General features: G+C 33.7%; 10 protein-coding genes and 1 non-coding gene across 11 annotated transcripts; 5 read left to right on the top strand and 6 right to left on the bottom strand.

Moving 5' to 3' along the window:
- Positions 1–246: 246 nt before the first annotated feature.
- On the bottom strand, positions 247–1056 carry NAEGRDRAFT_74449 (uncharacterized protein; the record flags this gene model as incomplete). The annotated part of the gene is made up of 1 exon (XM_002670470.1): positions 247–1056. One exon carries the CDS (start codon positions 1054–1056, stop codon positions 247–249), a length of 810 nt encoding a protein of 269 aa, XP_002670516.1.
- A 634-nt stretch (positions 1057–1690) lies between these two features.
- Positions 1691–5450, bottom strand: NAEGRDRAFT_74448 (uncharacterized protein; the record flags this gene model as incomplete). Its single annotated transcript, XM_002670469.1, has 2 exons — positions 1691–5265; positions 5315–5450. The coding sequence occupies 2 exons, from the start codon at positions 5448–5450 to the stop codon at positions 1691–1693; spliced, it is 3711 nt and encodes a 1236-aa protein (XP_002670515.1).
- A 797-nt stretch (positions 5451–6247) lies between these two features.
- On the bottom strand, positions 6248–7279 carry NAEGRDRAFT_74447 (uncharacterized protein; the record flags this gene model as incomplete). The annotated part of the gene is made up of 1 exon (XM_002670468.1): positions 6248–7279. One exon carries the CDS (start codon positions 7277–7279, stop codon positions 6248–6250), a length of 1032 nt encoding a protein of 343 aa, XP_002670514.1.
- A 179-nt stretch (positions 7280–7458) lies between these two features.
- On the bottom strand, positions 7459–8652 carry NAEGRDRAFT_81814 (GTP-binding protein; the record flags this gene model as incomplete). The annotated part of the gene is made up of 1 exon (XM_002670467.1): positions 7459–8652. One exon carries the CDS (start codon positions 8650–8652, stop codon positions 7507–7509), a length of 1146 nt encoding a protein of 381 aa, XP_002670513.1. The 3' UTR covers positions 7459–7506.
- Positions 8653–8821: 169 nt separating this feature from the next.
- Positions 8822–9742, top strand: NAEGRDRAFT_81813 (uncharacterized protein; the record flags this gene model as incomplete). The annotated part of the gene is made up of 1 exon (XM_002670523.1): positions 8822–9742. One exon carries the CDS (start codon positions 8822–8824, stop codon positions 9713–9715), a length of 894 nt encoding a protein of 297 aa, XP_002670569.1. The 3' UTR covers positions 9716–9742.
- NAEGRDRAFT_59667 (uncharacterized protein) lies at positions 9733–10652 on the bottom strand (the record flags this gene model as incomplete). The annotated part of the gene is made up of 1 exon (XM_002670466.1): positions 9733–10652. One exon carries the CDS (start codon positions 10650–10652, stop codon positions 9768–9770), a length of 885 nt encoding a protein of 294 aa, XP_002670512.1. The 3' UTR covers positions 9733–9767.
- A 313-nt stretch (positions 10653–10965) lies between these two features.
- On the top strand, positions 10966–12327 carry NAEGRDRAFT_74444 (uncharacterized protein; the record flags this gene model as incomplete). Its single annotated transcript, XM_002670522.1, has 1 exon — positions 10966–12327. One exon carries the CDS (start codon positions 10966–10968, stop codon positions 12325–12327), a length of 1362 nt encoding a protein of 453 aa, XP_002670568.1.
- Positions 12328–12537: 210 nt separating this feature from the next.
- Positions 12538–13883, top strand: NAEGRDRAFT_81812 (uncharacterized protein; the record flags this gene model as incomplete). The annotated part of the gene is made up of 1 exon (XM_002670521.1): positions 12538–13883. The coding sequence occupies one exon, from the start codon at positions 12538–12540 to the stop codon at positions 13828–13830; it is 1293 nt and encodes a 430-aa protein (XP_002670567.1). The 3' UTR covers positions 13831–13883.
- Positions 13884–14207: 324 nt separating this feature from the next.
- On the top strand, positions 14208–14296 carry NAEGRDRAFT_t708. Its single transcript has one exon. It is a non-coding gene; the product is annotated as a tRNA-Cys (tRNA).
- Positions 14297–14698: 402 nt separating this feature from the next.
- Positions 14699–15895, top strand: NAEGRDRAFT_74442 (uncharacterized protein; the record flags this gene model as incomplete). The annotated part of the gene is made up of 2 exons (XM_002670520.1): positions 14699–15191; positions 15252–15895. The coding sequence occupies 2 exons, from the start codon at positions 14699–14701 to the stop codon at positions 15893–15895; spliced, it is 1137 nt and encodes a 378-aa protein (XP_002670566.1).
- A 187-nt stretch (positions 15896–16082) lies between these two features.
- Positions 16083–17060, bottom strand: NAEGRDRAFT_53463 (uncharacterized protein; the record flags this gene model as incomplete). Its single annotated transcript, XM_002670465.1, has 1 exon — positions 16083–17060. The coding sequence occupies one exon, from the start codon at positions 17058–17060 to the stop codon at positions 16083–16085; it is 978 nt and encodes a 325-aa protein (XP_002670511.1).
- Between the last annotated feature and the right edge of the window lie 775 nt (positions 17061–17835).

The following is a 17835-nucleotide window of genomic DNA, read 5'->3' as shown; positions in this document are numbered from 1 at the left end:
AACCCGTCGGGTTCATTCGATTAATAAACGTTTAAATTTTTTTAATAAAAAATAAACATTTTTCAAATTTATTTTAATCTTTTTTAATTTTCCAATAAAAGTTGGAATTCTGTGCAAAACTGGAAGGAATATTTGGCGGGTATTTTTTCTTAACAAAAAATTAAGTAATCAAGAAAATTTATTGGAAGGTATCTCAATATTTCCTTCCATCCTAAAGAGTAACATAAAACCGTAAAATATTCTTTTTTAGTGATAGAGAGTTTTGAATACTAGTTTCATTTCGGTGAGCACTTTTTTCCCTTCACTTTTAATACTACACCGAGTGATGTCAAGCTTTTTCAGTTGGGGTAATTTAATAATGTGGAGGGCTCCTTCATCTTTGATTGGATTTGTGTTAATACTGAGTTTTGTTAAATTAATCAATTTACTAATTGATTCAGCCCCTTCATCACCAATTCTGCATCGAGATGCTGAGAGTTTTCTAAGATATATTAGTTGACCAATTGATTTTGCCCCTTCGTCTTCAATATTATTTTCAGAAATGCCAAGTTCTGTTAATTGTTTCATTTCACCAATTGATTTGGCTCCTCCACTTCCAATTTGATTGTAGTCTGTATATAATGTTGTTAATTCCTTCAATTGACTAATTGATTTGATTCCTTCATCTCCAATTTGATTGTGCGCAATGTAAAGTGTTCTTAATTTTTCAAGTTGACCAATTGATTTGGCTCCTTCAGATCCAAGATGATTAATTCTGACACTGAGATAGGTAAGATTTTTTAATTGACCAATTGACTTGGCTCCTTCACTACTGATTTCATTTCCACAAACATAAAGTTTTGTCAATTTGATCAATTGACCAATTGTATTCGATCCTGCATCACCTATTTTTTGGTAAGAAATATCCAACGTAATTAATTCTTTCATTAAAATTAGAGATTTGATAACATTTGACAAAACACCACTTTGAGTCAAAGTCTGATTAGAAAAACTCAATTCAATAATGTTTCCTAAAAATTGACTTTGTAATAATTGTTCACTTGCTTGATAATTCATCTGTTTCTCAAAACTGAGTGAATGTTTCACATTTTCTTTAATTATTCGAAACCATTGTTTTGAAATTAATAAACAATTATTTAGAAGGAAAAAAGATTCAAGAAATGATGAAATTTCCTCACAGATATCATCAGTAAATATTGTATCCTCAGCTATTTGTTAGATCCGATGATTTTAATATAATGGAATAGCATCACAAAAATTCAAAATAAAAAACTCACCAGAAAAATGCTTTTCGTGACCAGAACTAGTGAGAAATCTGTCCATTTTTCTTTCAAATTGATGTAAAGAATTAATGAGAAATTCAAAAGCATAAAATTGTTATTCTGTTTTCTATATATTCAATCAGGGTTAAAACGCCCGGAAGATGTTATTTCCACATGTATGATTGAGCGCGAAGGAGTAACCCGACGCCGTGTCTTACTCATCAGCTTGAATATTAAATTATCGCTCAAGGCAATAACAAGCTATGAAGGTTATTCTTTTCGCTCAAAATTCCATTCACCACAAAAGGTCATCCATGCAGTTATGGTTTGCGTTATTTTTTTAAATTTATTTTTGGCGGTTTTTTTTGTTAACCAGTTTGTAAGTATTCAGAACGAGTTGACTATTTCCAGGGACAATAATTGTTGATTTAATAGTATGAATTCATAATGGATGAAGCTGAAGAAAGATAATTCGATCCCTTTTCGAATGCAATCTTAATTTTTGATTGCATCGCCTTAATGAATGGATCAGAACTGTGTGGAGAGGCAGGGAATGAGGCAACTTCTTCTTCGTAGATATAAAGTGATTCTTCATGTTCGTACCCAACCCAGGAATCCGTATAATAGGTTACTTTCTTATAGATTGTAAACGAATCCAAGAGAGGTGGAAAGGCAATTTTTACCTCTCTATTTAAACTAAACATGGACAGAGAACCAAATGAGTAGGACATGCTAGTGTCATTCTTATATCTCAGAGAAAGAGAAACAGTTACTTCATAGAATGAATTTGCTACATCATTCGAAACTTGAAAAATGTAATTGCTGAACTCTGGATTTTGAACGAATGGAACAACTTTCACATTAATATCCACCCTTTCTCTTGGAACTGTTCCAATAATTAAATATTGTCTAACATTCATCTCCAAAGTTTTGTAAGTAAATTTCACTTGGAAATAAATTGGAGATGAAAATTTTGTCATGTCAACTTTAACTAATTTAGCCAAATTTGGACCACTGTAGTAAGTGTCTGTGTAGGTAGTTATTCCATTGGCGGCACTTAATGTAATTTGATTGTTACTGTAAACGTTATATGCTGTAACTGTTCCAGTTGTGGCTGGAGCATCACCTGCTGATGCTATGGATGGTTCTGTGCTATCAAATAAACGATATTCGAAAGAGAATTTAGTTCCATGAAGAGAATACAATCTAAATGGTCCTCTATAGCCAGAACTGAAGAAGGCAGTCTCTGTGACTGCATATGGAATTTGATAGGAGGCACTTGGTGAAAAACTTGTATCTCGATACTCAACTCCTGAAGTGGTTGTAATTTTTACAGAGAATTTTACAGTGTTATAATGAAGGAAAATGGCACTCTTTGGAAGTTCAATTCTTGTCTTGTTTCCACTTTGAGCAATAATTGCTTGATATTGATCGTGACACTTTCCCTTATACATGTGATAGGCAAAACATGCCCACTCAACTGATAAAATTGTTACTTCTGGTGGAATGGATAATGATATGACAGCTGGATATTGAGCATCAATGGTCATATCAGTAGGTGTTCGAGACAGTGTAATACCATACTGCTTTTGCTCAAATAAATTGAAATGAATTTGTAAACTGTCACTAGAGACGACAGTTCCATTTTTCTTAACAACAGCTGACACATTAAAGACTGTATAAGGTACATTGTAGAAATCATAATACAGAGTATCTTCAGATGTAAACAAAACAGTGCTATTGTCACTTGTATATGGTTTCAATGTAATAAGGGTGAGATTTGCTAAACCTATTCCAAGATCAGGACTTAGACTCCATTCAATTGAGTATCCGCTCGATATAATGTTGGTGACTTGCACACCGTTTACGGTCAATTTGCAATTGATTTTGTAAGGAAGTATATCATTGAGTATGTATAATCTATTTCTTGCTGTTGTAATTTTGATTTGTACTTGATTGACTGATGAGCTGGCAGTTGACAAATCTTGTAAGATAACTTGCTTTTCAGATCCAAATTGTTGATAATAATTTGCAATTCTTAGTTTGAGATTGATAAGGTTCACACTTGATGTGAAAGAACTTGGAATGGAAATGACTGATTTACCCCATCCTGACTGAGAGCTGACATGACTATTTAGTGAATTCATAGTAGGGTTAGAATTTACAATACTCCACTCATAATACAATTCTCTTTCTCTTTCAATACTTATCAAACTCTTTCCCCTGATGGTTAAGGTTGTTCCTTTCTGGAAACTTGTTGCAGTTTCAATGTCAGCATGTTGCGTGATAATCTTGTTCACATCACTTGCAAATGACGTGATATTTCGATACTGAGCTGGTTTTGCATATTGTTCAAATGAATAAACATTAAACTCTAAGAAATCTCCTGGTATAATTGTTGCGTTTTGAGGAATCAGCACTGAAAGATATCCGTTGTAAACGTCTATCCAATGACAAGTGAATTCTCCACCCAGTTTTAATCTAGATCTAGGGGGGAAGAAAGTTTTGCATTCATTTTCAGTTTGAATCTTGTCAATATTGAGAGGAGGAATTATTCTCAAAATTAGCTCATTTCCATAATTGTTAAAAGTGAAATTTGATCCAACAAACGTTGAGCAGTCATTACCAAAGTATCCTGGCGAGCATTTGGAACAGTTTTCTGATTGGAAATAACCCAATTCTCTCGATTGATAGCAATCACAAAATCCATCTCTTGAGCACACTCCATTCGAAGAACAATTCAATTCTGCAGAGCAAAATATTTCACACAAAGGGCCATAATAACCAAGAGCACATTCTTCACAATTCTCTCCATCAAAAGAGCTTTCACAACGACATAAATCATTGTTTGAACACTCACCCAAGCTCATACAAGTAGTGGAAGAGTTGCAAGATTTCTTTAGATTACAGAGATTTCCTTCATAGGAATTAGCACACACCGAACAATCATCTCCATACCAGTATCCATTTGTAGAATTTGAATAACATTCACAATTGTCCAAATCTTGACAAATTCCATGACCATTACAAACTTGTGAACTATTTGATAAAACTGAAAAACATGAAGAGATTTGGCAAGATTCTCCATAATAACCCTCATTACAAACACATCCTAAATGATCTATGCATGCTCCTCTCCCTGAACATACTCTCACATCGGTGGAGTTGTAAAATTCCAAGTCAACTCCTCGACATTGAAGAATTCCACACTCCTCACCCACATATCTCAAAAAGGGTGAATTATTATTGCATGAACAAGTATTCAATGATGAACAAACACCATTTCCAGAGCATGTCTTGTCACTTGTTTGTAAAACTCCAAAGCAAAATGTTTCATTACACCGAGCACCTGTATAACCTATCTGACAGCTGCAATAATCATTTCCAAAACAAGATCCTTTACCAGAGCATACATTCACAGAATCATTTGAAAGCACTCCATAACAAGTCACTATTCTCTCAACTTGTTGATTACTGGCATCAAGTTCACAATTTGTTCCACTAAATCCAGAAGTACAAGTACAATTATTTGGTTGCAGACATTGACCTCGTCCATTGCACACTCCCTCTTCTGTTGCTAGAAAACCATTGCACTTGGGTGTCGAACAGTCAACTCCACCATAATCATCCGATTGACAAAGACAATAATCTTGATCGATGCATTGTCCACGCCCAGAACACACCTTGGAATTTGTTGCATTGATTCCACTACATTTGAAACCAGTCTTGGTACAATCATAACCACCATATCCAACATGGCAATCACAGATATTGGTTTCTACACATGTGCCATGTCCTCCACATTCGTATTCACGTCTGTACGGATCTACAAGGAGTGGGAAACAAACTGGTATTTCACAAGTGAGTCCAACGTGTTGGGTTGAACCAAATCTTTCATCCAAAGTGCACGCACAATCTCCATTATAACATACACCCCTTCCTCCACAAACTTTCGGATCTGTTGGTAATTTACCTCCACACAATTGTGTTTCGCATTTGGTTCCTTAATAAAAGTGATTACCATAAGCAAAAGTTTGACAAGCACTACTAACCTATTGCTACGTTGGGGTCACATGAGCAAGTATCATTCCCTACACATTTTCCAAAAGCACCACAAGAGGTAGAGCTGGTACTGTCTTCTCCAAAACAAGTGGTAGTTCCTTTAACAATAAAAGACCTTCCAACCATCAAGTAAATGACGGCTATCAGCTAATTTAACAAGAGAGTGATAGTTATTCATTTCGTACCCTATACAATGAACTGTTTTTCGATGAATTCTTTAAGGTTAAGCGTGTGGTGCAACTCTGTTTGTGTGCACAGCCAAGTTGAGGGGTTTTTTTTGGTCGTTTCAATGTATCCATATGCATACACATGGAATCAAATGCAAGTTACAAAATAGAAGGGATTCTTTAAGGCGAATTGATAGGTGAGGAGGGTCCATTAAAAGTCATGTTTACCTTAATCAACAACATCATCCTCCTTCAGTTCTGAACTTCACACAAAAAAAGGGGAACACTTGGTATGGTTTCAACTATAACGAAGCAGGCCACAAGACAGCCTTATCTTTTTCAGAACTTTTCTGCCTCTTTATATTCAGCAAGCGTGTTTCCTTTTTGGACATTAAGACCAAAAACATTCGCATCCTTTCCTCCCGCGCAAATAACAAAGATTCAAAATGTGTAAAAAATAATGAATTTAACACGAGGGGACATTTTGCATCTCCTCAATTGCTGCTGCTTCTCATTCCCATAATTTGGATCAGTAGATGATTGATCGCTGCTGTTGTGGTGCCATCAGAGATTATTTGAGTAAGGGCGAATCATTTTCAATTGTCTGTGGAAATTGTTTCTTTTGGATTAAGGTTAGTTATCAAACCAAACGTTGAATGCTTTCTCATGCCGCCCAAGATTCAATACCATAACTAATATAGCATTGTAAGCTCTGAAATTGCTGCATGTTTTGGAATTAAGGAAAAAATAATCAATTTATTGAAGTGAAACCCATCTTTGGTTTGAGCTATAAGTTGCGAATTTACATGCACCCATCCAAACTAATTCTTCTGGTTTGTATTCACTCTTAGATATGTTTGGAATTGATTTCCATTCTTTCATTCTTTTAAACGAAAGTGAGCGACCTGAAACTATTGTATCTGTGAAATTGTAATCATCTCCAAGATCAGAAAGGAGTTCAATTACAAGCTTTGAAATTCCAGTAGAGGAAGCATTCACTGTTTCTCCAAGTTTTGTTTGATTCTTCATGTAGAATTTTGTTAAATTCTTATAGTCAACCAATGAATTTTCAAATCTCAATAAGTAATCAGAAGATTCGCCTTCAATAACAGGAACAATATTAGTTGAGATGCCATCAGAGTGAATGATAATTGCATTTTTCTTCTCTAACGCGAAAGCTGCCATTTCGGAAGGTTTAGTGATACAGAGATGAGTAACATTCGAACATTCGAATAGTAATTGAGTCATTTTCTTTCTAATTTCGTTATCATAATCTAATTCTGGTCCAACAATCAACAATCTAATCTTCTTATTGCCAAGATCTGACTTGTTGATAATATTGGTAACAAAATCAATGAAATATCTTTCAACATTCTCTACGTTGGCCATCAAAAATTTGTATTCGAAACCACACTTGGAATATTCTTGACAATTTCCAAAGTCTAGAGTTGAAAAATCAGATCTGAACCCAACAGTAGACAACATGTACATAGGACTTGACACTCCGTCACTATTCTTTGGTCTCCCATAATAACAATCAAATAATCCCAAGTCAATGATCAATGGAACACTTTCGTCCACTTCTTCATGAGTTGATGATAGAGGAGCACTACTGCATGTTGGCAATGGTTCAAAAATTGATGACGTGTTGTCTTCTTCCTTTCCGTCAATGCTTACCGAAGGAAAAACATAAATTTCATCAGAATCAAATTCAGTTTTACAGAGAATGATCAACACAATAGTGAAGCAGATTGCAAAGATTGAAAGAAGGACAGATGCTAACAACATTTTTTTGATTTGTAGAATTCAAATATTTAGGTCAGACTTTTGAGCAGATTTTGTAAAAGCAAAAATTGTTGAACAACAAACAAGCTTTTATGTTTTGTGTTTGAAAATGTTGATTGATCGTAATCAACGGAATTGAAAGCAAATTTAACAAGAATGTTACACGGTAGGTTGGTATAGGTACAGAGTGAAAGAGCATGAGCGTGTGTTAGGATTTACAAGTCAACTCGTTATTCCCATGAACCTGATCCCAATTCAGAAAATTCATAGGTGACGCTCTCTTTGGCAATTTGTACTGCCTGTTTCTTACTGATTGATAAGGTTGAAACCAAAAAATTACTGTGCTCTTCTTCCAACTCTTTAATTTCCCTCTTTTTCATGGTTTTTTCAAAACTCTCCGCCCATAACATGAGTGGAAGGAAGGGCAATAGTATGGTTCCAACAATGAAATTATGCTTTGAGGTACCATCTACACCACTTGTCTCAGTTCTGTAACAATCCGATAGAAATTGAGATACTGTGTGTTTCATGACAATTCTTGTTGGGGAAGCATAGGGAATAACCTTCTCGAAGAATATCCTTTTGGATGCTTCTCTAATTTGTTGAAGGATTGATTTTTCACCTTTTGGAAAAGCAATTTGTTGAATGGCTCGAAAGGTGTCCTTTCCAAAAGCTTTGTAGAATTCATTCAGATTTGCTCCATTATTATCATTGAGCCACTTATTTTGACAGATGTCATCAATTTTGTTAGCACCAGATTCAGACTTGTTAACAAGTAATACTGTTGGAATGGAGTTTTTACAAAGTATCTCTGTGATTAGCTTGACATGATCAACATCAGTTTGAGTAATTTTTTTCTTTGTTGTCACAAATACGATCAAATTGTAACCAGAGTATGAATATCTGACCAATTTTTGAATAGATTTGAAAGCAACATCTGGTTTTACAGTTCCAACTTCAGAAACTTCACCAAATCCAGCTGTATCGATTAATTCGAATTTTTGACTTTCGTATTCACATTCCTGTCGTTTATATCCACAGGTACATCCATTGGCATTGTCACTTGTTGCTAATGTACTTCCAGTAACTCCATTGACAAGGGATGATTTACCAGAACCTGTAATACCAACAACCAAAATGCGAATTACATCACTGGAAGGATTTGAAATACTTGATCGATCTGAATCAGTTGACTGTTGTTCCTGTTCATCAAAATAATTTTCAATGGCTTTGGAAACGTCACCATTCGATTGGTTTAGATATTTGATAGCAATGGTATTGTCGGTATTGTAGGTAACACTGTTGAAGGCAGTTATTTGTTGTGTTTTAGAGTTGGAAGAATTTATGACTTGTGATTCGAAACTTGGTGGTTTCATTTTTCTTTTTGATTTATTGGAAAGTATTCATTTGGTTCAGAAAATGGGCAGACTAGGGTTCAAAAAAGTATTTAATTTTCAAATTAGGTTTTTGTAATTCTCACAACACTGGAAAATGGACATTGCAAACAATTAGAAGGATTCGAATAAGAATTATAAAAAACAAAAAATGAAAACAGAAAGACGTGTGTTAATCTATGGATGTTCAGGATCAGGCAAAACCACAATTTTAAACAATTTGACTGGTGAAAACTTTAATACTGACGACAGTGCTGTTGGTGTCACTTTTCAAATGACAATTATTCCACCAATCAACAAACAGGGAACAGAGATCAATGGTAAAATCTATCGTTTTGATGATACAGTAGGTTTGAATGAATGTGAATCTGGCACAGTTGATAACTTTACCGCCTTTGTAAAGTTGAAAGACTTTTTGAAAGATTCCTTGACAGGTTTCAACCTATTCATCTATGTATTCGAAAAGGGACGAATCACAAGTAGTGATGTAAAGAATGTTCAATTATTCTCTCAAATCCTTGGCCAAAACAAAGTTCCAACACTTATGGTTGTTTCCAAAGCTGACACAGATAACGGTTTGAAATCTCTCGATGATTTAACCAATAATACTTGGATTAAACAAAACGAATCTCAATTGGCAAGTGCTTTCGGTGAGCAAACCTTCTGTGCAAAACAAACAGTTGCCTTCCCACAACCTTCCTTTACTAGCAACAATGAAAGTATCAATTTATTATGCAACACCTCAAGAAAACTATTGTTTGATCTGATTGACCAACATGCTTCTGATGAAAGTATTTTTATTGTAACGAAGGAAAATTTCATGACAGTCCTCACAAGAGTATTGAATTGGTTCTATATTAATACGAAAAAGACCTTTGCAAGTATTGGAAATGCTATTGCTGGAATATTTGGTCATAAGGATGTTTTCAATGTTCGTGATGAGCTTGAAGAAAAGTTGGAAAATGTTACTCAAGCGCTAATGATTAACTTTGGTGTTAGTAAGGAGAAGGCACAAGAAGTTGCTAAGGATATTTTGGGATTCTAATAAATTTATTCGAAAGTATTACTTTTCAGTTTCGTCCATTACTTTGATAGATTTATTTTTTATTACAAGCAACATCATGTTCATTGTTATTGACACCAATTCCATAAAGATCCATAGCCAGTTCAAGAAAATTAATATCTGCCTTAAAGATCACCTTTAGTTTCTCTGCCAACTTTCCAACACTTGAGAATGATTGTAAATCAATTCCAATCTTGAAAGCTGTCTCTCCAGTTTTAAAAAGAAACAAATTCCACATTCGAACGAGTTTCGAAAATAAATCTTGACTAGATCTGATAAGTACTACACTTTCCTTGGAAGAGTACTTGTTAATCATTGCGAGAACAATCCTTCTCGAAGCTTCACTAACCAACTTCTTTTCCTCTTCAGAGAATGTCAAATCGTCTCCTTTCGTACATGGGAAAGAAGTCGATTTAATACAAGCAAAACAATCCTTTCCATAAACTTGTTCAATATACAAAAGATTTTTAGTAACCCACTGATTACTCTCCAAATCTAATACCATATTCTCACAATCTTCAAGATTTTCACTCTTATTAACCACCATGATTACTGGCACTTTGTCATCACCAAGAATAGTCTTGAATAGTTCGATATTGGCTTTATCATTACCTGTGATTCGATCTTTGGTTGTTACAAAGATCATTAAATTGAAACCGCAAGTTGATTTTTTCAATAGATTTTTGAGTTTGATGAAAGAATCGATTGAAGAGGAGGTGCCAGTTGCTGATTCGCTGAGACCTACTGTATCGATGAGAAGTATTTCTTGATTGGACGAATCTTTAAACGAAACTTCTTCGCTTTCAAAGGTGGTTCCAACTGCTCCATCCAAAACTGGGAGTTTGCTATTGGCGAGAGCATTGATCATGGAGGATTTACCTACACCTGATTGACCAAAAATTAATACACGTTTGGTCATTTTTTTTTGAGTCATGAATTGTTTGGGTTTTGTAATTGACGTGTTGAAGATTTTGACATCTGGAATTATCTTTTTGAATAAATCTTAATTGTACTTTCGAATATTTTCATTGTATAAGAAATAATGTTGAAGACCTGTAAACAAGCTTTTATTGACCTTGATTAACTCAAACTGGACGAATTCAAAACCAAAAGAAGAAAATCAATGATTCTTGATATGAGATAAATTCAAAATCAAGTACTTCAAGAAAGACATGTAAAGAAGGTTGTGAAAGTTTACAATAACTTCATTTCATTGTAATAGATCAAAAAAAATGAATCAACAACATGTTATAATTATGCTCTCCGACTCGGCACCAAGTTCTCTCCTGAAAAACCACTATTCTATTGATAGGAAATTTAGAAAATTATGGCTGGAGCGCAGAGAAGACAATTATCAATACATTCCGATAGAATTTTCTCATGATAAGAATTTTCTACTCAAGTTTATTAGAAGAGAAAATTGTGGAAGGGATTTTCCAAAGGCCATTTCGATATTTGAACAGATTCCTCCGAGCCTACAACAAGATGAAGACATTTTCGTTGAATTTTTTGTAAGCTTTTGTAAACAAGGGAAAAAATTGCAAGATCGATTGACTGAGGAAATGGTTGTAAAATTAGCTAAAAGATACCAATTTAGTGATATTATTAAGATTGGATCAGTAAAAAAGGAGTTAGTGAAATGGATAAATTGTAGGAATGTACTATTGGAATGTGTAAGAAATGGAGATTCAGAAATTCTTTCGCATGTTTCGCAACAATTAAGAAAGGACAGGGAATTAATGATGGAGGCAGTGAAAAACGAGCCATTATCTATCAAGTTTGCTGATAAATCATTACAGAATGATAGAGAATTGGTATTTGAGGCTGTGAAACGAAACGGAAGAGCATTGGAATACACATTTTCATTTCGAAATGATAGGGAAATTGTGATAACAGCTGTCAATACTCATCCTGAGATTCTTAAATATGTAAATTCCAATTTACAAAATGACTTTGAATTAGTAATGGAAGCAATCAAAAGCCAAGGTTCTTGCATCCAATATGCATCAACAACTCTCAAAAAAGACAGAAACATTGTCATGAAAAGTGTCACTCGCTACGGAGCAGCTCTTCAATATTTGGACGATTCACTAAGGAATGATAGAGAAATAGTGCTCCAAGCAGTGAATCAAAATGGTGCAGCTCTCAAATATGCCTCCAATGAATTGAAAAATGATAGAGAGCTGGTCATGATAGCTATTCAAAAGAATCCAGAAGCATACGAATTCTGCTCCACAGAATTGAAACATGACAAGACATTGGCTTTGCTTGCAATTTCAAAGAATCGATTTCTTACTTCCTTAATTCCCCTATCTCTACAGAAAGATACTGAAATTCAACAACATCTTTATCAGAGTTCTCCACCAAATAGCAATATTTCATCTCTATATGATCCTCAAAGAAATATCAGAATGGATGGAACAAATTTGGGTTATTTATTAAACGGACAAAACAGAAAGAACAACTTGCTACTTCAGATCGAAGCAGTTAAATCCAATGGATTCTATGTACAATACTCGAAAGAATTATTTGACATTCGCATGAAGGAAGCCTATCAAAACATCACCTTAGGAAATCGAGTCCAATATCCCTAATCATCCAACAATGAAAACCAAACTTTCCTCTTTCACAATTCATTCTCACTCTCTTTGAATCCTCAAGAATATCTACCATTGTAGATAAGTAACCACTAGTTTCCAACAATTCCAGATTTCACATACTATTGCCTTGCCTCCATTCCACTAACATTCCACATTATTGTTGCTACTGTAAAACTTTAAGAAAAAAATAAGCGCCAATCAACGATGCAATTCTTTCGAACGTTTTTTAGTAGTAGCACGAGTCAGCCGAGAGAACAGGGCTTATTATTGGGAGGAGGTGTTGGTGATGATGCTGATGAGGAAGAGCCACTGATCGAAACTTTGGGTTCGGAAGTGATATCGAAAGTGATTTTTACCTATTTGCATAATAGAGAGGTGATAAAGTGTGCTTTGGTATCGAGGAAATGGTACAGATATGTACAGGAAAGTAATGTTCAGATTAATATTGTGTTTGATTGCATGAAAAAGTATGAAAGATGGAGGAAATTAGCTGAGAAGGGAGGTTTGAAATTAATTTCTCATCTCGGAACGAAAATTAAATTTAAAAAAGTGGAAAATGATGATGAAATCAAACGGTTGATAATACATAGTAATTTGAGAGGATTTAAATTTGATAATGAATCTAAAATCAAGTTTGATAATAATTGTTTGAAAGAATTAGGTAATTTGAAAGAGTTGACAAAGATTAGTTTGCGAAATGTAAAATTGACACTTGCTGATTATCAGTTATTTGGCAGCATGAAGTTGAAATGTGTGGAAATTATGGACAGCTGTGTTTGTGAGCTTGGAATACAAAATATTTGTAATATAACTGCATTGAAAGATCTGAAACTAAGAAAATTGAAAGCAAGGGTAAATACTGACGAGGCTTTCAAATATCTACCAAAATTAACTACCTTGACAACACTTGATCTGAGTTTTACTCCTGTTGGTGATGCCATTTCATTCATTTCGAATCTGAAAGAATTGAGACAACTCAATCTTTCACTAACAGTAATCAGCCAGATACCTCTCACAAAATTAAGAAAATTGGAAAAATTGAACATTTCCGATAACCCATGTATTACTTCTATTGATCTTTCTAATCTGGTAAGATTGAGAAAGTTGGACATATCGAGCACAATGATCAGCAAGCTTACTGGTCTGAATGATTTGAAAGAACTGCGAAAGTTGAAATTATCCAATAATATTGAACTATTTAACTCATTAGAATTTTTGGAATTCATGCCATCAATCAATTTACCCAAACTAAAGCACTTGGATATGTCCAAGAACAGACTTGAATCTTGTAAATTAATGCCACTCACCAAAGCTAACCTCCCCGAGTTGACAACTTTCCGATTTGGAGGAAATAAGGTGGATGAAACAACTGCTCTATTGCTTTGTAAATGCTTCCCTAAACTCAAAATAGAGGAACAAAGATTTAATCGACGATTGAGCATTGATAAAGTAGAGCACATGTATGGTCAATGCTGCAAAACCATACCAGATTTGTAAATTTTCCATTTTGAATGATTATCATTGTAAAACATTCAATTAAACCAAACTTTAAAAAAATGGTAACAACAACTAATAATCACAAGATGCATTTCCATGGCATGTCCACTGACTTGATGAAGAAGTGGAAATGGCCAATCATGGCAGGCCTTTCTCTTCAAGTAGTTTTGTACTTTTCTCTTTTTGAAGCCAATCGATACAATTACAATTTGAACAAAGAAAAGTATAATAGTTATAAGGAATCAAAATTTCAAGGTTTGCAACCTCCTTATCATACTAATTATAGCAGAACTTTGTTCCATTCAAAAGATCCAGTCCTTAGAGTGGATTGGAACTCCTTTAGGGAAGACGTTCAATAGTTAAGGATGTAATCAACAGGGCGGTTAGCTCAGCGGTAGAGCACCGGATTGCAAAGTTAATTGCAGCAGACATCCGATGGTCACGTGTTCGATCCACGTACCACCCTTCCTTTTACCTGTTTTAAGGAAATAAAAAATTATGAATTCCGAAGTTTTTCCTAGTGTCACTAGGTCTCAAGACACGTTCATCTTCCCTTAAATATGCTTGTTCATCATTTGTTTTTAAACTCAATGTGTAGGGCCATGGCGCAGTCGACATCAATTCTGTAATGGAATCAATTTCATCAAAAATTAAAACAACCTCACAAAGAGAAAATTCAGTGTGAGACTACCTCTTCTTCCACAACAACTAATTGAGACATCTTACCTTGCTGAACTACTATTATATAGTCATAACAGTGAAATGCAAAATATGAAGATGTTTCACTGTTTTCTTGGTTTTTGATGTCTGGCAACCCACAACAAGACCCCTGTCAAAAGTTATTTTCCCACTTATTGATATTAAAAAAATGCTGCTAACAAAACACAAATCTCTCATTATTTTGACAATTATTTCCATCCCTACCATACTATTCTTCTTCCTACAAATACAAACAACCACAAGAACATCCCCACAAAACGAAAGTACAACAATATCACATAATAGTTGTATTACCACTCCTACACCTTTATTGTCATCATCGCAAACTTTACCAGCAACAACATTAATTAACAAAGATAATGATAAAACTCTATCAATTACCATTGTTTCTGGTGGAAATAGAACAACAAGTGATGAAACTACACTATTGATAAAATCTATATTATTAAATCATGTTGGAAACACTCAAATTGAATTAAATATTGCTACCGATTTATATAATATGAATTTTCTAATAGAAAATGTTTTTAATAGAATTAAAGTTTATAGAACACAATTGAATGTTAATTTTAAAATTGTAAATTTAACTAGAATTGATGAAGAATGTAATGAATTAAAAATACCTATTGTACATCATTCAGGTATGTTAATATTTAAATTATTGTAATATTTAGATTATTTAAATATTTAATTTACAAAAGGAAAATGGGGAATGGTAAAATTATTTCTTGATAAAGTATTTGATACTGTTAAAAGAACAATATTTGTTGATACAGATATGGTATTTGGAACAAATCCTGATTTATTATTTTCGGAATTTGATAAATTTAAAGAAGAAACATTATTTTCATGGACAAGAGAACCTAATTGGGAAAGTAAAGGGCCTAACCATGTATGCTCATGTATTTTTTTATGGGATATGAAAAAGACCAGAAAGGTAAATTACTTAAAAGAATTTGCAATTCCTGCTTCTATTGAAATATTTGGATTTGATGAAAAAACACAACAAATATCTAAAGAAAAGAGAAATGGAAGTGATCAAGATTTTTTATTTGCCCTAAATAAGATGAAACCAAATTTTTTTAATGAATTGGATCCATCTTGGAATTTGGCAAATTGTCAAAATTTCTTTGGAGTACCATCACGTTCACGTTCAGCTGATAGAACAACACATTTTATGGGAGCAATACATTTCAATTGTGCTGGTAATACATATGATGACTGGAAAGGATGGGAATGGGTAAAAGAATATTTAATTTGGTATAGATGGGATTGGTTTAGTAGACCATATGAAAATAATAAGGATTTAGGAAAATCTATAATAATTAAACATTCTTTTTATTAATAACTTATTTTTGGTAATAATATTGAAGTGAACACTCAATCTTTACTGCAATTTCGCTTTTCACTCAGAAAAAGCTGCTGGTGTGTTTTCGAAGATTAACATCGAAGTGTCAATAAAGAACATAAACAAACTACGTATTAATCATTCAAATTATGGTTTAACCTATTTTCTAATAACAAATGAAAATTCAACCTAAATGAACTACTTTGACACTTTTAAAAGCTTCTGCTTCATACTCTTGAGCAAAACTAATTCCTACTGAGGCCAAGAAATTGTCTCTCTGAGCTATTCCATCAGGTCGTCCATACAAATGCCTAATGAACGTTCCTTTCGGAGATGTTATGTGGTAACTACCAGCTGTAATGATATAGTCAAAATATCTTGCTCTCATAATTTCTAATATCTTTTGTTCCCATGGATGACTGAAGAAATATTGGGGAGATTTCTCTCCTTCATCCCACCACTCTCTGAGGAATCGAATTGATTGGACATTATTTCTGAAAAACAACGTTCCAGAATTTAAAAAATCTCCATATTCATCCTTTGGAGCTAGAAAAAACTTTGTTCCATTTTCCTGATTCATATCATATAGATCAATTATTTCACTCTCAATGGTCGCACTCATAATTCTGAAATAACAATCACTGTCAATAAATAGAACAAATTGACACTTTTTTTCATTCTCAATCAAATACCTCTCAATGAGTTTTAATTTGTACCAAGCGGCATGTCTAGTAACGTTTCTTCCATTCTCCTCTGCAATAATAAATTCATAGGGATAGCCATGTCTTTTGGCATATCTCTGGTTCACATAAATAGACAAGTCTCTAATGAAATAACCCTTCTGGCCATCCTCTAAATTTGCACTTTGTATAGATTTCAGTTTTCTTGATTCGTATTGGATGATACAAATATCGCGTAGTTTTTGTTCTTTTGATTGAAGTGAAGAAGAGGACTGTGGGGTGGATATTGTTGCTGTTGCCGAAGGAAGAGGAGTACAAGCCGTAGGTAGATTTGTTTTGTATGAAGAGGGAGGTCGAAGGCTACCAGAAGTCAATTGAGATTCATGAACACTATAGTTTCGGTGTTGAATGACAATCAGGGAACCAAGTAAACCTCCAAAGCAAAAGGAAGCCAAACACCACAAAAGAATTTTAGAGAGCATTTGATAATATGATGATTCTTGACACTACCCGTATTGTGAGTTTGTGGTGTTGATTTTTTTTAAAGGTATTTTTAATAAAATACTAAAAGATTGGCAGGTTTACTTTGTGGAAGAACACAAAAAATGACAAATTAAAACTCAATGGATGTGGACATGATACTCTCTTTTTTATTCATCATTTCGATTTGTTTTTAATGAGAAAATTGATTTTGAGGTGTTTTGCAATTACACGCATTTACAACAACCAAAAATGCAAGCTAAGAAGAATATTGTTTCTAACTTTTGACCTTTGAATTTGGTTGTATAATTCTGGTAAAATTGTCTTTAGCAATGTATGTAAACAATCTCTTGGCATAAATAAAGCATATGGAATTGACTTTATAATATTGAGTGAAATAATAATTCTTGCAATGATTGCCATTGGGTCATTGTAAGGAAATAAGTTCAATACATTGGCATCATCAAGACACTTATCATAAAATATTAAATATCCACTCATTCCAACACATGTAATGGTGAGAATTGTAATAATAACAACAAATAAGGCAACTAAAAAGAAGCTAAATCTGGTAGGTCTTTCGTGATGACTCATATGAAGATTTCATATGAAGATCTATTATTATTGCTAGTATTCTCATAATTCTTTCGGTCTCTCTTCTTATCATAATTAGATGATGAAGATATATAATAATCATTTTAATATTTGAGAATTCCAATCTTCAATGTCATTGTATTTTGTTAAAGAATTTGTCTCGATTCTCTTTTGTAATTTTCC

Source organism: Naegleria gruberi, assembly GCF_000004985.1.
Source record: "Naegleria gruberi genomic scaffold NAEGRscaffold_70, whole genome shotgun sequence".
Classification (NCBI taxonomy): Eukaryota; Heterolobosea; class Eutetramitea; order Acrasida; family Naegleriidae; genus Naegleria; species Naegleria gruberi.
Note: the sequence above shows the minus strand (reverse complement) of the source record. Positions and strands in the feature narration are given on the sequence as shown.